The 18,574-nt window shown below is 54.7% G+C and overlaps 1 protein-coding gene across 1 annotated transcript in view; it reads right to left on the reverse strand.

Moving 5' to 3' along the window:
- pygb (phosphorylase, glycogen; brain) overlaps positions 1-9,588 on the reverse strand; it is a 115,801-nt gene extending 106,213 nt beyond the window's left edge. The window contains exon 1 of the mRNA XM_067989313.1: positions 9,202-9,588. Within this exon, the coding sequence (XP_067845414.1) occupies positions 9,202-9,444 (243 nt within the window). The 5' untranslated portion in view covers positions 9,445-9,588. The remainder of the gene's footprint in view (positions 1-9,201) is intronic.
- Between the last annotated feature and the right edge of the window lie 8,986 nt (positions 9,589-18,574).

Raw genomic sequence — 18,574 nt, forward strand, 5'->3', positions numbered from 1 at the left:
TTTGAATATGTCCTTTTTCTGAATACACTTGTGGAACTGTACTGACAAGCCTTGATCTAGTATCAGCTCAACAGAATAAAAAAAAATCACGTAAATCATTTGAGTATTGTGTCAGCTTTGGCTCAATGGTAGCACTCTGGCCTCCAAGTCTGAAGGTCGTGGGTTCAAAGTTCCACTCCAGAGACTGGAGCACATAACCCAGGCTGACACTCCAGTGCAGTACTGAGGGAGTGCTGCACTGTCAGAAGTGCGTCTTTCGGATGAGACATTAAACAGTCTGTCTTCTCAGGTGGACGTAAACGATCCCATGGCACTATTTGAAGAAGCGCAGGGTAGTTCTCCCTGGAGTCCTGACCAGTGTCAGGTTATCTGGTCATTATCTCATTGCTATTTATGGGATCTTGCTGTGCACAAATTGGCTGCTGTATTTCCTACATTACAACAGTGACTACACTTCAAAAGTACTTCATTAGCCGTGAAGCACTTTGGGACGTCCTGAGGTTGTGAAAGGCACTATATAAATGCAAGTCTTTCTTTCTAGAAATCCTAACTGACTCTTCTCTCATATTCACCCAGAGGTGCTGAGACCAATTGTAGCAACACACTGATTGACAGCAATTACATCGGCATGGGCCGGGTCTCATGAGCTCAAAACCCTGGCTAATACCTTTTCTATTGACTGAAAATGAACACAGATCCAGCTCGGTTCCTGTCAACTTGAATCTAACAAACTCCCAAAGTGTCTTATCATTCTAATAACTTGGTTAAAGTTGAGTTTCCAAAATTCAGAAATGCATAATGCAGCACATTCATAAAGTGAGACATTTTCAAATGGAAGAGGAAGCTTTGTATTTAAAACTGGGATCAAGTCACATTTCTGAGAAAGTGTCTTCATTCATTACGTTAACTTGACACATTGAACTGGTGACCTCAGAATGTTGAGAAAGCAGCAAGTGATTTCAGGATGAAAAAGAAAATCATTTTTGAGTTCTATGTTTCATAGCTTGCAAAACTAGAGTCAAGTGCCAGGATTCGAGGTTCAACATTTCAAAATGTTTACATGAGGATACTGGTCAATTAGTGCAAAGGTGGCGTTTATCTAACAGTGCATGTGCATTCTGCAGCAAACGACAGACAAACATTCAGAGATAGAAGGCTTTGTTAATCAGTTCAAGGATGAGAAACACATGATGAATACAGCAGACTACTTAAATAATTAATTCTGTCTCAACATCAATTTCTCTCATGCATATAACCATTTCCAGTCTCTGCAATGCAGCCGGATTAAATCTCATTTGGTTAGTTTTAGGGCTAGAACCCTTAGTTCAAGACCATTTAAGGAAAATATTTTTGTTCTCCTTCCATTCCACAATGATTCAGCAACAGCTGCAATAACAAATCAGGTGTCAGCCTCGGCTCAGTGGGTAGCACTCTCGCCTCGCGGTCAGAGGGTTGTGAGTTCAAGCCCCACTGCAGAGCCTTGAGCACAAAATCATCGCCCAGTGCAGTACTGAGGGAGTGCTGCACTGTCGAAGGTGCGGTCCTTTAGATGAGATGTTAAACAGAGGCCATGTTCCTTTAGATGAGATGTTAAACAGAGGCCATGTCTGCCCTCTCAGGTGACTATTTGAAGAACAGGGGAGTTCTCCTGGTGTCCTGGCCAATATTTATCCTTTAACCAACATCACTAAAAAAAATAGGGGGGGGGGGAGGGGGGGGGGGAGGGGGAGGGAGGGAGGGCGAAGGGGGGGGAGGGGGAGGGGGAGGGAGGGCGAAGGGGGGGGAGGGGGAGGGAAGGCGAAGGGGGGGGGAGGGGGAGGGAGGGCGAAGGGGGGGGGAGGGGGAGGGAGGGCGAAGGGGGGGGAGGGGGAGGGAGGGCGAAGGGGGGGGAGGGGGAGGGGGGGGAGGGCGAGGGGGGGGAGGGGGAGGGAGGGCGAAGGGGGGGGAGGGAGGGGAGGGCGAAGGGGGGGAGGGAGGGGAGGGCGAAGGGGGGGGAGGGAGGGGAGGGCGAAGGGGGGGAGGGAGGGGAGGGCGAAGGGGGGGGAGGGGGGGAGGGCAAAGGGGGGGGAGGGGGGGAGGGCAAAGGGGGGGAGGGGAGGGAGGGCAAAGGGAAAGGGGGGGGGAAAGGGGGGGGGGAAAGGGGGGGGGAAGGGAGGGCAAAGGGGGGGGGAAGGGGGGGGGAAGGAAGGGAGGGCAAAGGGGGGGGGAAGGAAGGGAGGGCAAAGGGGGGGGAGGGAGAAGGGAGGGCAAAGGGGGGGGAGGGAGAAGGGAGGGCAAAGGGGGGGGAGGGAGAAGGGAGGGCAAAGGGGGGGGAGGGAGAAGGGAGGGCAAAGGGGGGGGAGGGAGAAGGGAGGGCGAAGGGGGGGGAGGGAGAAGGGAGGGCGAAGGGGGGGGAGGGAGAAGGGAGGGCGAAGGGGGGGGAAGGGAGGGCGAAGGGGGGGGAAGGGAGGGCGAAGGGGGGGGAAGGGAGGGCGAAGGGGGGGGAAGGGAGGGCGAAGGGGGGGAAGGGAGGGCGAAGGGAGGGCGAAGGGGGGGGGGAAGGGAGGGCGAAGGGGGGGGGGAAGGGAGGGCGAAGGGGGGGGGGAAGGGAGGGCGAAGGGGGGGGGGAAGGGAGGGCGAAGGGGGGGGGAAGGGAGGGCGAAGGGGGGGGAGGGCGAAGGGGGGGGAGGGCGAAGGGGGGGGAGGGCGAAGGGGGGGGAGGGGGGGAGGGCGAAGGGGGGGGAGGGGGGGAGGGCGAAGGGGGGGGAGGGGGGCGAAGGGAGGGCGAAGGGGGGGGAAGGGAGGGCGAAGGGGGGGAAGGGAGGGCGAAGGGGGGGGAGGGCGAAGGGGGGGGAGGGGGGGAGGGCGAAGGGGGGGGAGGGGGGGAGGGCGAAGGGGGGGGAGGGGGGGAGGGCGAAGGGGGGGGAGGGGGGGAGGGCGAAGGGGGGGAGGGGGGGAGGGCGAAGGGGGGGGGAGGGCGAGGGAGGGGGGAGGGAGGGCGAAGGGGGGGAAGGGAGGGCAAAGGGGGGGGAAGGGAGGGCAAAGGGGGGGGAAGGGAGGGCAAAGGGGGGGGGAAGGGAGGGCAAAGGGGGGGGGAAGGGAGGGCAAAGGGGGGGGAAGGGAGGGCAAAGGGGGGGGAAGGGAGGGCAAAGGGGGGGGAAGGGAGGGCAAAGGGGGGGGGAAGGGAGGGCAAAGGGGGGGGAAGGGAGGGCAAAGGGGGGGGGAAGGGAGGGCAAAGGGGGGGGGAAGGGAGGGCAAATGGGGGGGGAAGGGAGGGCAAATGGGGGGGGAAGGGAGGGCAAAGGGGGGGGAAGGGAGGGCAAAGGGGGGGGGGAAGGGAGGGCAAAGGGGGGGGGAAGGGAGGGCAAAGGGGGGGGGAAGGGAGGGCAAAGGGGGGGAAGGGAGGGCAAAGGGGGGGAAGGGAGGGCAAAGGGGGGGGAAGGGAGGGCAAAGGGGGGGGAAGGGAGGGCAAAGGGGGGGGAAGGGAGGGCAAAGGGGGGGGAAGGGAGGGCAAAGGGGGGGGGAAGGGAGGGCAAAGGGGGGGGAAGGGAGGGCAAAGGGGGGGGAAGGGAGGGCAAAGGGGGGGGAAGGGAGGGCGAAGGGGGGGGAAGGGAGGGCGAAGGGGGGGGAAGGGAGGGCGAAGGGGGGGGGGAAGGGAGGGCGAAGGGGGGGGGGAAGGGAGGGCGAAGGGGGGGGGGAAGGGAGGGCGAAGGGGGGGGGAAGGGAGGGCGAAGGGGGGGGGAAGGGAGGGCGAAGGGGGGGGGGAAGGGAGGGCGAAGGGGGGGGGAAGGGAGGGCGAAGGGGGGGGGGGAAGGGAGGGCGAAGGGGGGGGAGGGGGAGGGAGGGCGAAGGGGGGGAGGGGGAGGGAGGGGAGGGGGAGGGAGGGGAGGGGGAGGGAGGGGAGGGGGAGGGAGGGGAGGGGGAGGGAGGGGAGGGCGAAGGGGGGGGGAGGGGGGGACGAAGGGGGGGGGAGGGGGGGACGAAGGGGGGGGAGGGGGGGGCGAAGGGGGGGGGAGGGGGGGGCGAAGGGGGGGGGGAGGGGGGGAGGGGGGGAGGGGAGGGCGAAGGGGGGGGAGGGCGAGCGAAGGGGGGGGGGAGGGCGGGCGAAGGGGGGGGGGGGGGAGGGCGGGCGAAGGGGGGGGGGAGGGCGGGCGAAGGGGGGGGGGGAGGGCGGGCGAAGGGGGGGGGGGGAGGGCGGGCGAAGGGGGGGGGGGGGAGGGCGGGCGAAGGGGGGGGGGGGAGGGCGGGCGAGGGGGGGGGGGAGGGCGGGCGGAGGGGGGGGGAGGGAGGGCGGGGGGGGGGGGGGAGGGAGGGCGGAGGGGGGGGGGAGGGAGGGCGGAGGGGGGGCAGGGAGAGCGGGGGGGGAGGGAGGGTGAAGGGGGTGAGGGGGAGGGCGAAGGGGGGGGAAGGGAGGGCAAAGGGGGGGGGAAGGGAGGGCAAATGGGGGGGGAAGGAAGGGCAAAGGGAGGGGGGAAGGGAGGGCAAATGGGGGGGGAAGGAAGGGCAAATGGGGGGGGAAGGAAGGGCAAATGGGGGGGGAAGGGAGGGCAAATGGGGGGGGAAGGAAGGGCAAATGGGGGGGGAAGGGAGGGCAAATGGGGGGGGAAGGGAGGGCAAATGGGGGGGGAAGGGAGGGCAAATGGGGGGGAAGGGAGGGCAAATGGGGGGGAAGGGAGGGCAAATGGGGGGGGAAGGGAGGGCAAATGGGGGGGGAAGGGAGGGCAAAGGGGGGGGAAGGGAGGGCAAAGGGGGGGGGAAGGGAGGGCAAAGGGGGGGGGAAGGGAGGGCAAAGGGGGGGGGAAGGGAGGGCAAAGGGGGGGGAAGGGAGGGCAAAGGGGGGGGAAGGGAGGGCAAAGGGGGGGGAAGGGAGGGCAAAGGGGGGGGAAGGGAGGGCAAAGGGGGGGGGAAGGGAGGGCAAAGGGGGGGGGAAGGGAGGGCAAAGGGGGGGGAAGGGAGGGCAAAGGGGGGGGAAGGGAGGGCAAAGGGGGGGGAAGGGAGGGCAAAGGGGGGGGAAGGGAGGGCAAAGGGGGGGGAAGGGAGGGCAAAGGGGGGGAAGGGAGGGCAAAGGGGGGGAAGGGAGGGCAAAGGGGGGGAAGGGAGGGCAAAGGGGGGGAAGGGAGGGCAAAGGGGGGGAAGGGAGGGCAAAGGGGGGGAAGGGAGGGCAAAGGGGGGGAAGGGAGGGCAAAGGGGGGGAAGGGAGGGCAAAGGGGGGGAAGGGAGGGCAAAGGGGGGGAAGGGAGGGCAAAGGGGGGGGAAGGGAGGCCAAAGGGGGGGGGAAGGGAGGCCAAAGGGGGGGAAGGGAGGCCAAAGGGGGGGGAAGGGAGGGCGAAGGGGGGGGGGAGGGAGGGCGAAGGGGGGGGGAGGGAGGGCGAAGGGGGGGGGGAGGGAGGGCGAAGGGGGGGGGAAGGGAGGGCGAAGGGGGGGGGGAAGGGAGGGCGAAGGGGGGGGGAAGGGAGGGCGAAGGGGGGGGGAAGGGAGGGCGAAGGGGGGGGGAAGGGAGGGCGAAGGGGGGGGGGAAGGGAGGGCGAAGGGGGGGGGGAAGGGAGGGCGAAGGGGGGGGGGAAGGGAGGGCGAAGGGGGGGGGAAGGGAGGGCGAAGGGGGGGGGGAAGGGAGGGCGAAGGGGGGGGGAAGGGAGGGCGAAGGGGGGGGGAAGGGAGGGCGAAGGGGGGGGGGGAAGGGGGGGCGAAGGGGGGGGGGAAGGGAGGGCGAAGGGGGGGGGAAGGGAGGGCGAAGGGGGGGGGAAGGGAGGGCGAAGGGGGGGGGAAGGGAGGGCGAAGGGGGGGGGAAGGGAGGGCGAAGGGGGGGGAAGGGAGGGCGAAGGGGGGGGAAGGGAGGGCGAAGGGGGGGGAAGGGAGGGCGAAGGGGGGGGGAAGGGAGGGCGAAGGGGGGGAAGGGAGGGCGAAGGGGGGGGGAAGGGAGGGCGAAGGGGGGGGGAAGGGAGGGCGAAGGGGGGGGAAGGGAGGGCGAAGGGGGGGGGAAGGGAGGGCGAAGGGGGGGGGAAGGGAGGGCGAAGGGGGGGGAAGGGAGGGCGAAGGGGGGGGGAAGGGAGGGCGAAGGGGGGGGAAGGGGGGGAAGGAGGGTGAGGGGGGGAAGGAGGGTGAGGGGGGAAGGAGGGTGAGGGGGGGAAGGAGGGTGAGGGGGGGAAGGAGGGTGAGGGGGGGAAGGAGGGTGAGGGGGGGAAGGAGGGTGAGGGGGGGAAGGAGGGTGAGGGGGGGAAGGAGGGTGAGGGGGGGAAGGAGGGTGAGGGGGGAAGGAGGGTGAGGGGGGAAGGAGGGTGAGGGGGGGAAGGAGGGTGAGGGGGGGAAGGAGGGTGAGGGGGGGAAGGAGGGTGAGGGGGGGAAGGAGGGTGAGGGGGGGAAGGAGGGTGAGGGGGGAAGGAGGGTGAGGGGGGGTAGGAGGGTGAGGGGGGGGAAGGAGGGTGAGGGGGGGGAAGGAGGGTGAGGGGGGGGGAGGGAGGGTGAGGGGGGGGAGGGAGGGTGAGGGGGAATCAAGTCACCTCAGGCCATTCATAGCCTCCTCTTTAGGGCTGGTATCTCAGCAACATTGCTAGAGGCGTAGGAGCTGACCTCTTGACGGTTGTCTCTCTGCCAGAGATAGCGCACAACAGGATCACCACCCCTCCCCCCACCACCAAAAAGAATCTCAGCAGAACTGCAAAACAAAAAGTGATCGAAATACCGATAGTAAGATTCCAGATTTTTTTTCCCCCAAAGTTTTCACCATCATTATCCTTTTATTTGCTTCTGCCTGCATATTTTTAACATGTAAATGCAGAACTGTTTAGAGGGATTCGTGAATCTGACAATGCAAAGGAAGGAAGCAACCCATTTTCAGAAGTGTCCTGGGCTAATTATATTCACTTCCTTACATTCGGGCTGTACAAATTTCCATCACCACAAGTCAGTTCCAATCAACGCCCTCAGCATTTACTGTTTAAATAAATATATTTGCCTACCCTCCACTCCTGAAGGTGCCAAGTCATGTTTGCACATCCCCAATTTTCATCGCTCCACCACTGGCGGCCGTGCCTTCAGATGCCTAGCCCTAAGCTCTGGAATTCCCTCCCTAAACCTCTCCGCCTCTCTATTCTCCATTAAGACGCTCCTTGAAACTTCTTTGACTAAGCTTTTGGTCACCTGTCATAATATCTCCTTATGTGGCTCGGTGTCAAATTTTGTTTGATAACCCTCCTGTGAAGCTCCTTGGAATGTTTTACTTGATTAAAGGCGCTATATAAATGCAAGTTGTTGTTGTTGAGGTACATCCAATGGGCACCCAAAGCTCTTTTTAAGCTCACCCAAATGGCCAGTCTTCACCCAGGAGCTCAGAGAGGAAGTACTTGCAGCCAATGTGACTGTACCCAAGTATCAGATCCAAACCTGATCTGGTCCTTACCCAACATCCATATGTGTACATTCTTCCAGAAGAGGTAATTGAATCAGCAGTAGGAGTCCTGGCTGGTTTCCATTTCCACCCAAACTGATCACAGCTAACTCAGCACAGACCACTTTACTTATTTTTTTCCCACTTTTTCCTGATTTCTCGGGGCTACGTGCAAGGAGTGAGGGCAGGCAACTAAGCATTAGGCGGTGTGCGAGAGTGGTGCAGCAATAACTTTGCTGCTTGCTGAACATCAAGAACAAGTGGCCGTAGACACAAGATTAAATCCAAGAGATTTGGAACAGAGGGCAGGAGAAACTTCTTCACACAGAGAGTTGTGAGGCTGTGAAATTCAATGGTTGAGGCAAAAACAATGACAACTTGCATTTAGATAGCTCCTTTAACGTAGTAAAAACGTACCTAGGAGCTTCACCAAAGTGTTATCAAACAAAATTTGAGGCCGAGTCACATAAAGAGATATTAGGACAGGTGACCAAAAGTTTAGTCAGAGGTAGGTTTTAAGGGGCGACTTAAAAGGAGAGGTTTAGGGAGGGATTTCCAGAGCTTAGGGCCTAGACAGCTGAAGGCACGGCTGCCAACGATGGAGCGAAGGAAATCGGGGATGCTGCAAGAGGCCAGAATTGGAGGAGCACAGAGATCTCGGAGGGTTGTAGGGCCAGAGGTGGTCACAGAGATGGGGAGGGGTGAGGCAATGGAGGGATTTGAACACAAGGATGAGAATTTTAAAACTGAGGCATTGCCGTACCGAGGAGCCACCAACATTAATAGAAACTGTCAAGATTAGCTTGGATAAGTGGAAGAAAAAAGGGGTTTAAGGGATATAGGAACAGGGCAGATTGATGTGATTTGGACTATTTGCTCACGTGGAGGGTGAAAGCCACACGGACTGACTGGGCCGAATGGCCTGTTTCCAACTTGTAACTTCTATGTCTTTCTATGACTGAATCTCCCAAGGGGTAAGCACTTATTTTCCGTTCATCACATTAACCTACTCATGACTGAATTTGAAAACTCAGCATTTTTTATGGGGGGGGGGTGCGCGCAAGAGTAATCGAAGGGCACAAAACCAATCCTAATCCTCATTCCATGGGTATCACACATTCATCCTATAACACCAAGTGAACTGCCTAAAACAAAAAATGTTAAAGATATAATCAGACATGAGCAAATTAAATGAAGTTTAAAAAAGTACATGTATATTGAGGGACATTTCCTTAAAGATTTTACTACATAGCTAAATTAGACCAAAGCCACACACACTGCAAACTCAAGCTGCACGAGTGATACGGCCAAACCTAACCGAGCCCCGAGTTAACTAACCCCTTAACTGCGACAAGGCAACTTCAAAACATTAAGGGCTGCACAGACTGGACTATAGCGGAAATACTTGTTTAGACAATAAGAAAGTTGACAGCTTTGCTTAAACGTGTTATTTTTCAAAATAGATTTCGCTATAACTCTCCAAGTGATATAAACCATTTTATTTGCATTGCAATATCTAAGGAATAAACAAGCCACAGAACACGTTTAAGCGGAACGTAAAAAATGCATAAAAACATTCAAAAAAATTGGGTTATGTTAGATTAACATTCAACGGTTTTAAAACTGATTTGACCATGAATGTCAGGACGTTTCTGCATTAACCAGGATATAAAGTTCCTCTTGCATACTTCAATTGCAATGGAGGAGTTAATGTCCAATGCAATGTTATGCAAGCAGTTTCCGCCAACGGTTGATAAGCGGAAGAGTTATTGATCCCTGACCGGGAAGGAAGGGGACGGGGCTGGGCTGGGGCTGGGGGATTGCGGTTCATTACCCACCTTGGGATCTTTCTCATAGTAATACTGCTGGGTGCGGATCCACCGTCCGACCAGGTGGTCGCGGATGGTGTGAGCCAGCGCGAAGTAGTAGTCCCGGGGGGTGGCGACATTCCTGTCCTTGACCAGTGTGAAATGCAGATGTCTGTTGAAGCTTTTCTTCAACTCCACCACGTCCCCAAGCTCGGCGATCCCCCTCACGCTGATCTGCTTCCTCCTCTCGAAGTCTGTCAATGGGGTGGCCATGATGTTCCCTCGGGTGGGGAGATGGGTCTAAGGACAGAGGTTGGAAAAGCAAAGAGGTGCACGGGACTCTGGCTCAAGTCCGACTGACAGCCGACAGGGTTGGTGGTTGGTTGGTTGGCTCTCGTCCTTCCTGCTATGAAGACGTGCTTCGTACGTAGCGCATTGTACACAAGCCGAGGGAGGAAGGCTGAACATGCAAAACAAGCCAGCCTCCCCACTGCAGATCACGCCACACGGAAAGCTGCATCGTAACTGCACCAAACATGGCTGGGTACATCCAGGAAATGCCAGGAGTGATTCGTATCCAGGTGAATGATCATAAAGAGAGCACCAGATTACAGGTTGCACCCCCATATCAAGTGAAATAGATTGCACCCCCATATAAAGATTGAGACAGACTGCACCCCCTTATAAAGACTGAGACCGATTGTTCCCCTGTATCATGTGAAATAGATTGCACCCCCATATAAAGAGGGGGACAGATTGCTACTCCATATCAAGTGAAATAGATTGCACCCCCATATAAAGAGGGGGACAGATTGCACCCCCATATAAAGTGCAAAAGCTTGCACCCCCATATAAAGACAGACAGATTGCTCCCCCATATAAATTGAGACAGATTGCACTCTGATATAAAGATTGAGACAGATTGCCCTCCCATATGGATGAAATGTATCCCAGGCTGTTAAAAGAAACCAGGGAGGAAATAGCAGGGGCTTTAACGATCATTTTCCAAACTTCACTGGATACAGGCATAGTGCCGGAGGATTGGAGGACTGCTAACGTTGTACTGGTGTTTAAAAAGGGAGCAAAGGATAGACCAAGTAATTACAGGCCAGTCAGCCTAACCTCGGTGGTGGGCAAATTATTGGAATCAATTCTGAGAGACAGGATAAACTGTCACTTAGAAAGGCATGGACTAATCAAGGACAGTCAGCATGGATTTGTTCAGAGGAGGTCGTGTCTGACTAACTTGATAGAATTTTTCGAGGAGGTGACAAGGAGGATCAATGAGGGAAGCGTAATTGATGTAGTCTACATGGATTTTAGGGGGGGAGCAGCATCAACCTCTGTACATGGCCTTCTTCGATCTCGCAAAGGCCTTCGACTTTGTCAACCGTGAGAGATTGTGGAGCATCCTCCTCAAATTCGGCTGCCTGCAGAAATTCGTCACCATTCTCCGCCTGCTCCATGATGACATGCAAAGCATGATCCTCACCAACGGATCCACCACAGACCCAATACGAGTGCAAACTGGTGTCAAGCTGGTCTGCATCATCGCACCAATGCTCTTCTCCATCTTCCTCGCTGCAACACTCCACCTCATCACCATGAAGCTCCCTGCTGGAGTGGAGCTAATCTACAGGACAAGCGGGAAACGGTTCAACCTTCGACACCTCCAGGCCAGAACCAAGACCACCCCAACTTCTGGCATCGAGCTGCAGTATGCAGACGACGCCTGCATGTACGCACACTCAGAGGCCGAGCTACAAACCATCGTCGATGCATTCACCGAGGCGTATGAGAGAATGGGCCTCAGGCTAAACATCCGGAAAACAAAGGTCCTCTACCAGCCCGCTCCTGCCACACAACACTGCCCCCCCCGACCATCAAGATCCACTGTAAGGAGTCTTACAACACCAAGTTATAGTCCAACAGCTTTATTGGAATCACAAGCTTTCGGAGCTTTCCTCCTTCGTCAGGTGAGGAAAGCTCCGAAAGCTTATGATTCCAATAAAGCTGTTGGACTATAACCTGGTGTTGTAAGACTCCTTACATTTGTCCACCCCAGTCCATCACCGGCATCTCCACATCATCAAGATCCATGGTGAGCCTCTGGACGGCGTGGATCATTTCCCATACCGCAGGAGCCTCCTCTCGGCATGAGCAGACATCGATGATGAAATTCAACATCGACTCCAATGCGCTAGTGTAGCCTTCGGACGCTTGAGGAACAGAGCGTTCAAAGACCGAGACCTCAAATCCAGCACCAAGCTCTACCATGGTCGACAGAGCAGCCGTAGTCCCCGCCCTTCTGTATGCATAAGAAACATGGACAATGTACAGCGGACACCTCAAATCCCTGGAGAGATATCATCAACGTTGCCTCCGCAAAATCCTGCAAATCCACTGGCAGAATAGGCGTTCTCTCCCAGGCTAACATCCCCAGTATCGAGGCACTGGTCACGCTCAACCAGCTGTGATGGGTGGGCCACGTTGTCCGCATGCCCGACACAAGATTCCCTAAACAAGTGCTCTACTTCAAGCTCCGCAATGGTAGGCGATCACTAGGAGGGCAGAGGAAACGCTATTAGGACACTCTCAAAGCCTCCCTAAAAAAATGCAACATCCCCACCAACATGTGGGAATCGCTTGCCTTAGAACACCCAAACTGGAGAAGAAGCATCCGCGAAGGTGCCAATCACCTCGAGCATCACCGAATGGAGCACGTGGAGGCCAAGCGTAAGCAGCGGAAAGAGCGCGCAGAATCCTGAGCGTCTCACCCACCCGCCTTATTAAACACTACCTGCCCCACCTGTAGCAGAGTCTGCGGCTCCAGGATTGGACTATTCAGCCACCGCAGAACCCACCCTCCCGGAGTGGAAGCAAGTCATCCTCGACCCTGAGGGACTGCCAAAGGGAAGAAGACATGGATTTTAGCAAGGCTTTTGACAAGGTCCCACATGGCAGAGCGGTCAAAAAAGTAAAGGCTCATGTGATCCAAAGGAATGTGGCAAATTGGATCCAAAATTGGTGGCTCAGTGGCAGGAAGCAAAGGGTAATGGTCGATAGGTGTTTTTGCGACCGAAAGGCTGTTTCCAGTGGGGTGCCACAGGGCTCGGTACTAGGTCCTTTGCTTTTTGTGGTATACATTAACGATTTGGACTTAAACGTAGGGGGCATGATTAAGAAATTTGCGGATGACACAAAGATAGACCGTGTGGTTGATAGTGAGGAGGAAAGCTGTAGACTGCAGGAAGATATCAATAGACTGGTCAGATGGGCAGAAAAATGGCAAATGGAGTTCAATCTGGAGAAGTGTGAGGTGATGCATTTGGGGAGAGCAAACAAGGCAAGGGAATACATAATAAATGGGAGGATACTGAGAGGTGTAGAGGAACAAAGGAACCTTGGAGTGCATGTCCACAGATCCCTGAAGGTAGCAGGACAAATGTAAGGAATCTTACAACACCAGGTTATAGTCCAACTGTTTTATTTGAAAATCGCAAGCTTTCGGAGGCTTTCTCCTTCGTCAGGTGAGTGTGGGATTCGGATTCCATGGACGCTTACCATATTTATAGTCAGAGAACAATACCTGGTGATTACAGATAATTTTCCAACTGCCCGTTGTCAAGGCAATCAAAGTGTTCAGACAGAGAGATGTTACCTACAGGACCACCGAATACACAAACGGCCAGAACAAAAGACAGAGAGAGAGAGAGAGAGAGAAACATCCGAAAGGAAGAGAAAGACAGAGAATGACCCGTTATATTAAAAACAGCTAACTTTTTTTTGCTGGTGGGGTTACGTGTAGCGTGACATGAACCCAAGATCCCGGTTGAGGCCGTCCTCATGGGTGCGGAACTTGGCTATCAATTTCTGCTCCACGATTTTGCGTTGTCGTGCGTCTCGAAGGCCGCCTTGGAGAACGCTTACCCGAAGATCGGTGGCTGAATGTCCTTGACTGCTGAAGTGTTCCCCGACTGGGAGGGAACCCTCCTGTCTGGCGATTGTTGCGCGGTGTCCGTTCTTCCGTTGTTGCAGTGTCTGCATGGTCTCGCCAATGTACCATGCTCCGGGGCATCCTTTCCTGCAACGTATGAGGTAGACAACGTTGGCCGAGTCACAGGAGTATGAACCATGTACCTGGTGGGTGGTGTCCTCTCGTGTGATGGTGGTATCTGTGTCGATGATCTGGCATGTCTTGCAGAGGTTGCTGTGGCAGGGTTGTGTGGTGTCGTGGACGCTGTTCTCCTGAAAGCTGGGTAATTTACTGCGAACGATGGTCTGTTTGAGGTTGGGTGGTTGTTTGAAGGCGAGTAGTGGAGGTGTGGGGATGGCCTTAGCGAGGTGTTCGTCGTCATCGATGACATGTTGAAGGCTGCGGAGAACATGGCGTAGTTTCTCCGCTCCGGGGAAGTACTGGACGACGAAGGGTGCTCTGTTGGTTGCGTCCCATGTTAGTCTTCTGAGGAGGTCTATGCGATTTTTCGCTGTGGCCCGTCGGAACTGTCGATCGACGAGTCGAGCGTCATATCCCATTCTTACGAGGGCGTCTTTCAGTGTCTGTAGGTGTCCATCGCATTCCTCCTCGTCTGAGCAGATCCTGTGTATTCGCAGGGCCTGTCCATACAGGATGGCCTCTTTGACGTGGTTAGGGTGGGAGCTGGAAAAGTGGAGCATCATGAGGTTGTCCGTGGGCTTGCGGTAGAGTGAGGTGCTGAGGTGCCCGTCTTTGATGGAGATTCGTGTGTCCAAGAAAGAAACCGATTCTGAGGAGTAGTCCATGGTGAGCTTGATGGTGGGATGGAACTTGTTGATGTTATCGTGCAGTCTCTTCAGTGATTCTTCGCCGTGGGTCCATAGGAAGAAAATGTCGTCGATGTATCTGGTGTATAGCGTTGGTTGGAGGTCCTGTGCAGTGAAGAAGTCCTGCTCGAACTTGTGCATGAAAATGTTGGCGTATTGGGGTGCGAATTTGGTCCCCATGGCTGTTCCGTGTGTTTGGGTAAAGAACTGGTTGTCGAAGGTGAAGACATTGTGATCCAGGATGAAGCGGATGAGTTGTAGGATGGCATCTGGGGATTGGCTGTTGTTGGTGTTGAGTACTGATGCTGTTGCGTCAATGCCAGATTCATCAGCTGCACTCACAAGACAGTCCAGAATGTCACCCGAGCGCAACGCAACGCCATCAACGCTCTCAAGACCAACCGCAACATCGTCATCAAACCAGCGGACAAAGGAGGAGCCATAGTCGCACAGAACAGAACGGACTATTGCAAAGAAGCATACCGACAACTGGACAACCAGGAACACTACAGACGGTTACCCGCAGATCCGACCAAAGAACACACCCACCAGCTCAACAAACTGATCAAGACCTTCGATCCAGACCTTCAAAGCATCCTACGCACTCTCATCCCACGTACTCCCCGCGTGGGAGACTTCTACTGCCTCCCTAAGATACACAAAGCCAACACACCCGGACGTCCTATCGTATCAGGCAACGGAACCCTGTGTGAGAACCTCTCTGGATACATCAAGGGCATCCTGAAACCCATCGTACAGGGAACCCCCAGCTTCTGTCGCGACACTACAGACTTCCTACAAAAACTCAGCACCCACGGACCAGTTGAACCAGGAACATTTCTCACCACGATGGACGTCTCGGCACTCTACACCAGTATTCCCCACGATGACGGCATCGCTGCGACAGCATCAATACTCAACACCAACAACAGCCAATCTCCAGACACCATCCTGCACCTCATCTGCTTCATCCTGGATCACAATATCTTCACCTTCGCCAACCAGTTCTTTACCCAAACACACGGAACAGCCATGGGGACCAAATTCGCACCCCAATACAGGATGGCCTCTTTGACGTGGTTAGGGTGGGAGCCAACATTTTCATGCACAAGTTCGAGCACGACTTCTTCACTACACAGGACCTCCAACCAACGCTATACACCAGATACATCGACGACATTTTCTTCCTATGGACCCATGGCGAAGAATCACTGAAGAGACTGCACGATAACATCAACAAGTTCCATCCCACCATCAAGCTCACCATGGACTACTCCTCAGAATCGGTTTCTATCTTGGACACACGAATCTCCATCAAAGACGGGCACCTCAGCACCTCACTCTACCGCAAGCCCACGGACAACCTCATGATGCTCCACTTTTCCAGCTCCCACCCTAACCACGTCAAAGAGGCCATCCCCTATGGACAGGCCCTGCGAATACACAGGATCTACTCAGACGAGGAGGAACGCGATGGACACCTACAGACACTGAAAGACGCCTTCGTAAGAACGGGATATGACGCTCAACTCGTCGATCGACAGTTCCGACGGGCCACAGCGAAAAATCGCATAGACCTCCTCAGAAGACTAACACGGGACACAACCAACAGAGTACCCTTCGTCGTCCAGTACTTCCCCGGAGCGGAGAAACTACGCCATGTTCTCCGCAGCCTTCAACATGTCATCGATGACGACGAACACCTCACTAAGGCCATCCCCACACCTCCACTACTCGCCTTCAAACAGCTACCCAACCTCAAACAGACCATCGTTTGCAGCAAATTACCCAGCTTTCAGGAGAACAGCGTCCACGACACCACATAACCCTGCCATGGCAACCTCTGCAAGACATGCCAGATCATCGACACAGATACCACCATCACACGAGAGGACACCACCCACCAGGTACATGGTTCATACTCCTGTGACTCGGCCAACGTTGTCTACCTCATATGTTGCAGGAAAGGATGCCCCGGAGCATGGTACATTGGCGAGACCATGCAGACACTGCGACAACGGATGAACGGACACCGCGCAACAATCGCCAGACAGGAGGGTTCCCTCCAAGTCGGGGAACACTTCAGCAGTCAAGGACATTCAGCCACCGATCTTCGGGTAAGCGTTCTCCAAGGCGGCCTTCGAGACACACGACAGATGATACAAAGATGGGAGGGAAAGTAGAGAGTGAGGAGGACATAGAGAACCTGCAAGGGGATATAGACAGGCTGGGTGAGTGGGCGGAGATTTGGCAGATGCAATATAATATTGGAAAATGTGAGGTTATGCACTTTGGCAGGAAAAATCAGAGAGCAAGTTATTTTCTTAATGGCGAGAGACTGGAAAGTACTGCAGTACAAAGGGATCTGGGGGTCCTAGTGCAAGAAAATCAAAAAGTTGGTATGCAGGTGCAGCAGGTGATCAAGAAAGCCAATGGAATGTTGGCTTTCATTGCTAGGGGGATAGAATATAAAAACAGGGAGGTATTGCTGCAGTTATATAAGGTATTGGTGAGACCGCACCTGGAATACTACATACAGTTTTGGTGTCCACACTTAAGAAAAGACATACTTGCTCTCGAGGCAGTACAAAGAAGGTTCACTCGGTTAATCCTGGGGATGAGGGGGTGGACATATGAGGAGAGGGTTAGTAGATTGGGACTCTACTCATTGGAGTTCAGAAGAATGAGAGGCGATCTTATTGAAACATATAAGATTGTGAAGGGGCTTGATCGGGTGGATGCGGTAAGGATGTTCCCAAAGATGGGTGAAACTAGAACTAGGGGGCATAATCTTAGAATAAGGGGCTGCTCTTTCAAAGCTGAGATGAGGAGAAACTTCTTCACTCAGAGGGTGGTAGGTCTGTGGAATTTGCTGCCCCAGGAAGCTGTGGAAGCTACATCATTAGATAAATTTAAAACAGAAATAGACAGTTTTCTAGAAGTAAAGGGAATTCGGGGTTATGGGGAGCGGGCAGGAAATTGGACATGAAGCTGAGTTCGGATTGGTCAATGCCCTGTGGATGGCGGAGAGGGCCCAGGGGCTGAGTGGCCGGGTCCTGCTCCTACTTCTTGTGTTCTTTAGATTTGTGGTTGGGATCAGATCAGCCATGATCTTATTGAATGGCGGAGCAGGCTCGAGGGGCCGATTGGCCTACTCCTGCTCCTATTTCTTATGTTCTTATGACAACGCAAAATCGTCGAGCAGAAATTGATAGCCAAGTTCCGCACCCATGAGGACGGCCTAAACCGGGATCTTGGGTTCATGTCACGCTACACGTAACCCCACCAGCGAAAAAAAGTTGTTTGTTTTTAATACAACGGGTCATTCTCTGTCTTTCTCTTCCTTTCGGATGTTTCTCTCTCTCTCTCTCTCTCTCTGTCTTTTGTTCTGGTCGTTTGTGTATTCGGTGGTCCTGTAGGTAACATCTCTCTGTCTGAACACTTTGATTGCCTTGACAACGGGCAGTTGGAAAGATTATCTGTAATCACCAGGTATTGTTCTCTGACTATAAATGCGGTAACCTTCCATGGAATCCGAATCCCACACTCACCTGACGAAGGAGAAAGCCTCCGAAAGCTTGTGATTTTCAAATAAAACAGTTGGACTATAACCTGGTGTTGTAAGATTCCTTACATTTGTCAACCCCAGTCCATCACCGGCATCTCCACATCGTAGCAGGACAGGTAGATAAGGAGGTTAAGAAGGCATACGGGATACTTTCCTTTATTAGCCGAGGCATAAAATATAAAAGCAGGGATGTTATGCTGGAACGGTATAAAATACTAGTTAGGCCACAGCTTGAGTACTCTGCACAGTTCTGGTCACCACATTACAGGAAGGATGTAATTACACTAGAGTGGGTGCAGAGGAGATTTACGAGGATGTTGCTGGGACTGGAGAATTTTAGCTATGATGACAGATTGGATAGGCTGGGGTTGTTTTCCTTGGAACAGAGGAGGCTGAGGGGTGTTTTAATTGAGGTGTACAAAATTATGAGGGGCCTAGATAGAGTGGATAGGAAGGACCTATTTCCCTTAGCAGAGGGGTCAATAATCAGGGGGCATAGATTTAAAGTGATTGGTAGAAGGATTAGAGTGAAAATGAGGAAAATCTTTTTCACCCAAAGGGTGGTGGGGGGTCTGGAACTCACTGCCTGAAAGGGTGGTAGAGGCAGAAACCCTCAACTCATTAAAAAAAATACCTGGATGTGCAACTGAAGAGCCATGACCTGCAGGGCTACGGACCAAATGTGGGAAAGTGGGATTAGGCTGGGTGGCTCGTTTCTCAGCCGGCGCGGACATGATGGGCCGAATGGCCTCCGTCTGTGCCGTAAATTTTCGATGATTCTGTACAAATAGGGGGACATGCTGCTCTCGCATATAAAGAGTAACATAGACTGCACCCCCATATAAATTATGCGACATATTGCACCCCCATATAAGTAGTGAATTGGATTGCACCCCCATATAAATAAGACAGATTGCAACCCACATAAAGAGTGACATAGATTGCACCCCCATATAAATAGTGAGACAGATTGCAACTCATATAAAGAATGAGATAAATAGCACCCTTTATAAAGAGTTAGACAGATTGCAC

The sequence above is a fragment of the Heptranchias perlo genome, chromosome 8 (assembly GCF_035084215.1).
Source record: "Heptranchias perlo isolate sHepPer1 chromosome 8, sHepPer1.hap1, whole genome shotgun sequence".
In the NCBI taxonomy this organism is placed as follows: Eukaryota; Metazoa; Chordata; class Chondrichthyes; order Hexanchiformes; family Hexanchidae; genus Heptranchias; species Heptranchias perlo.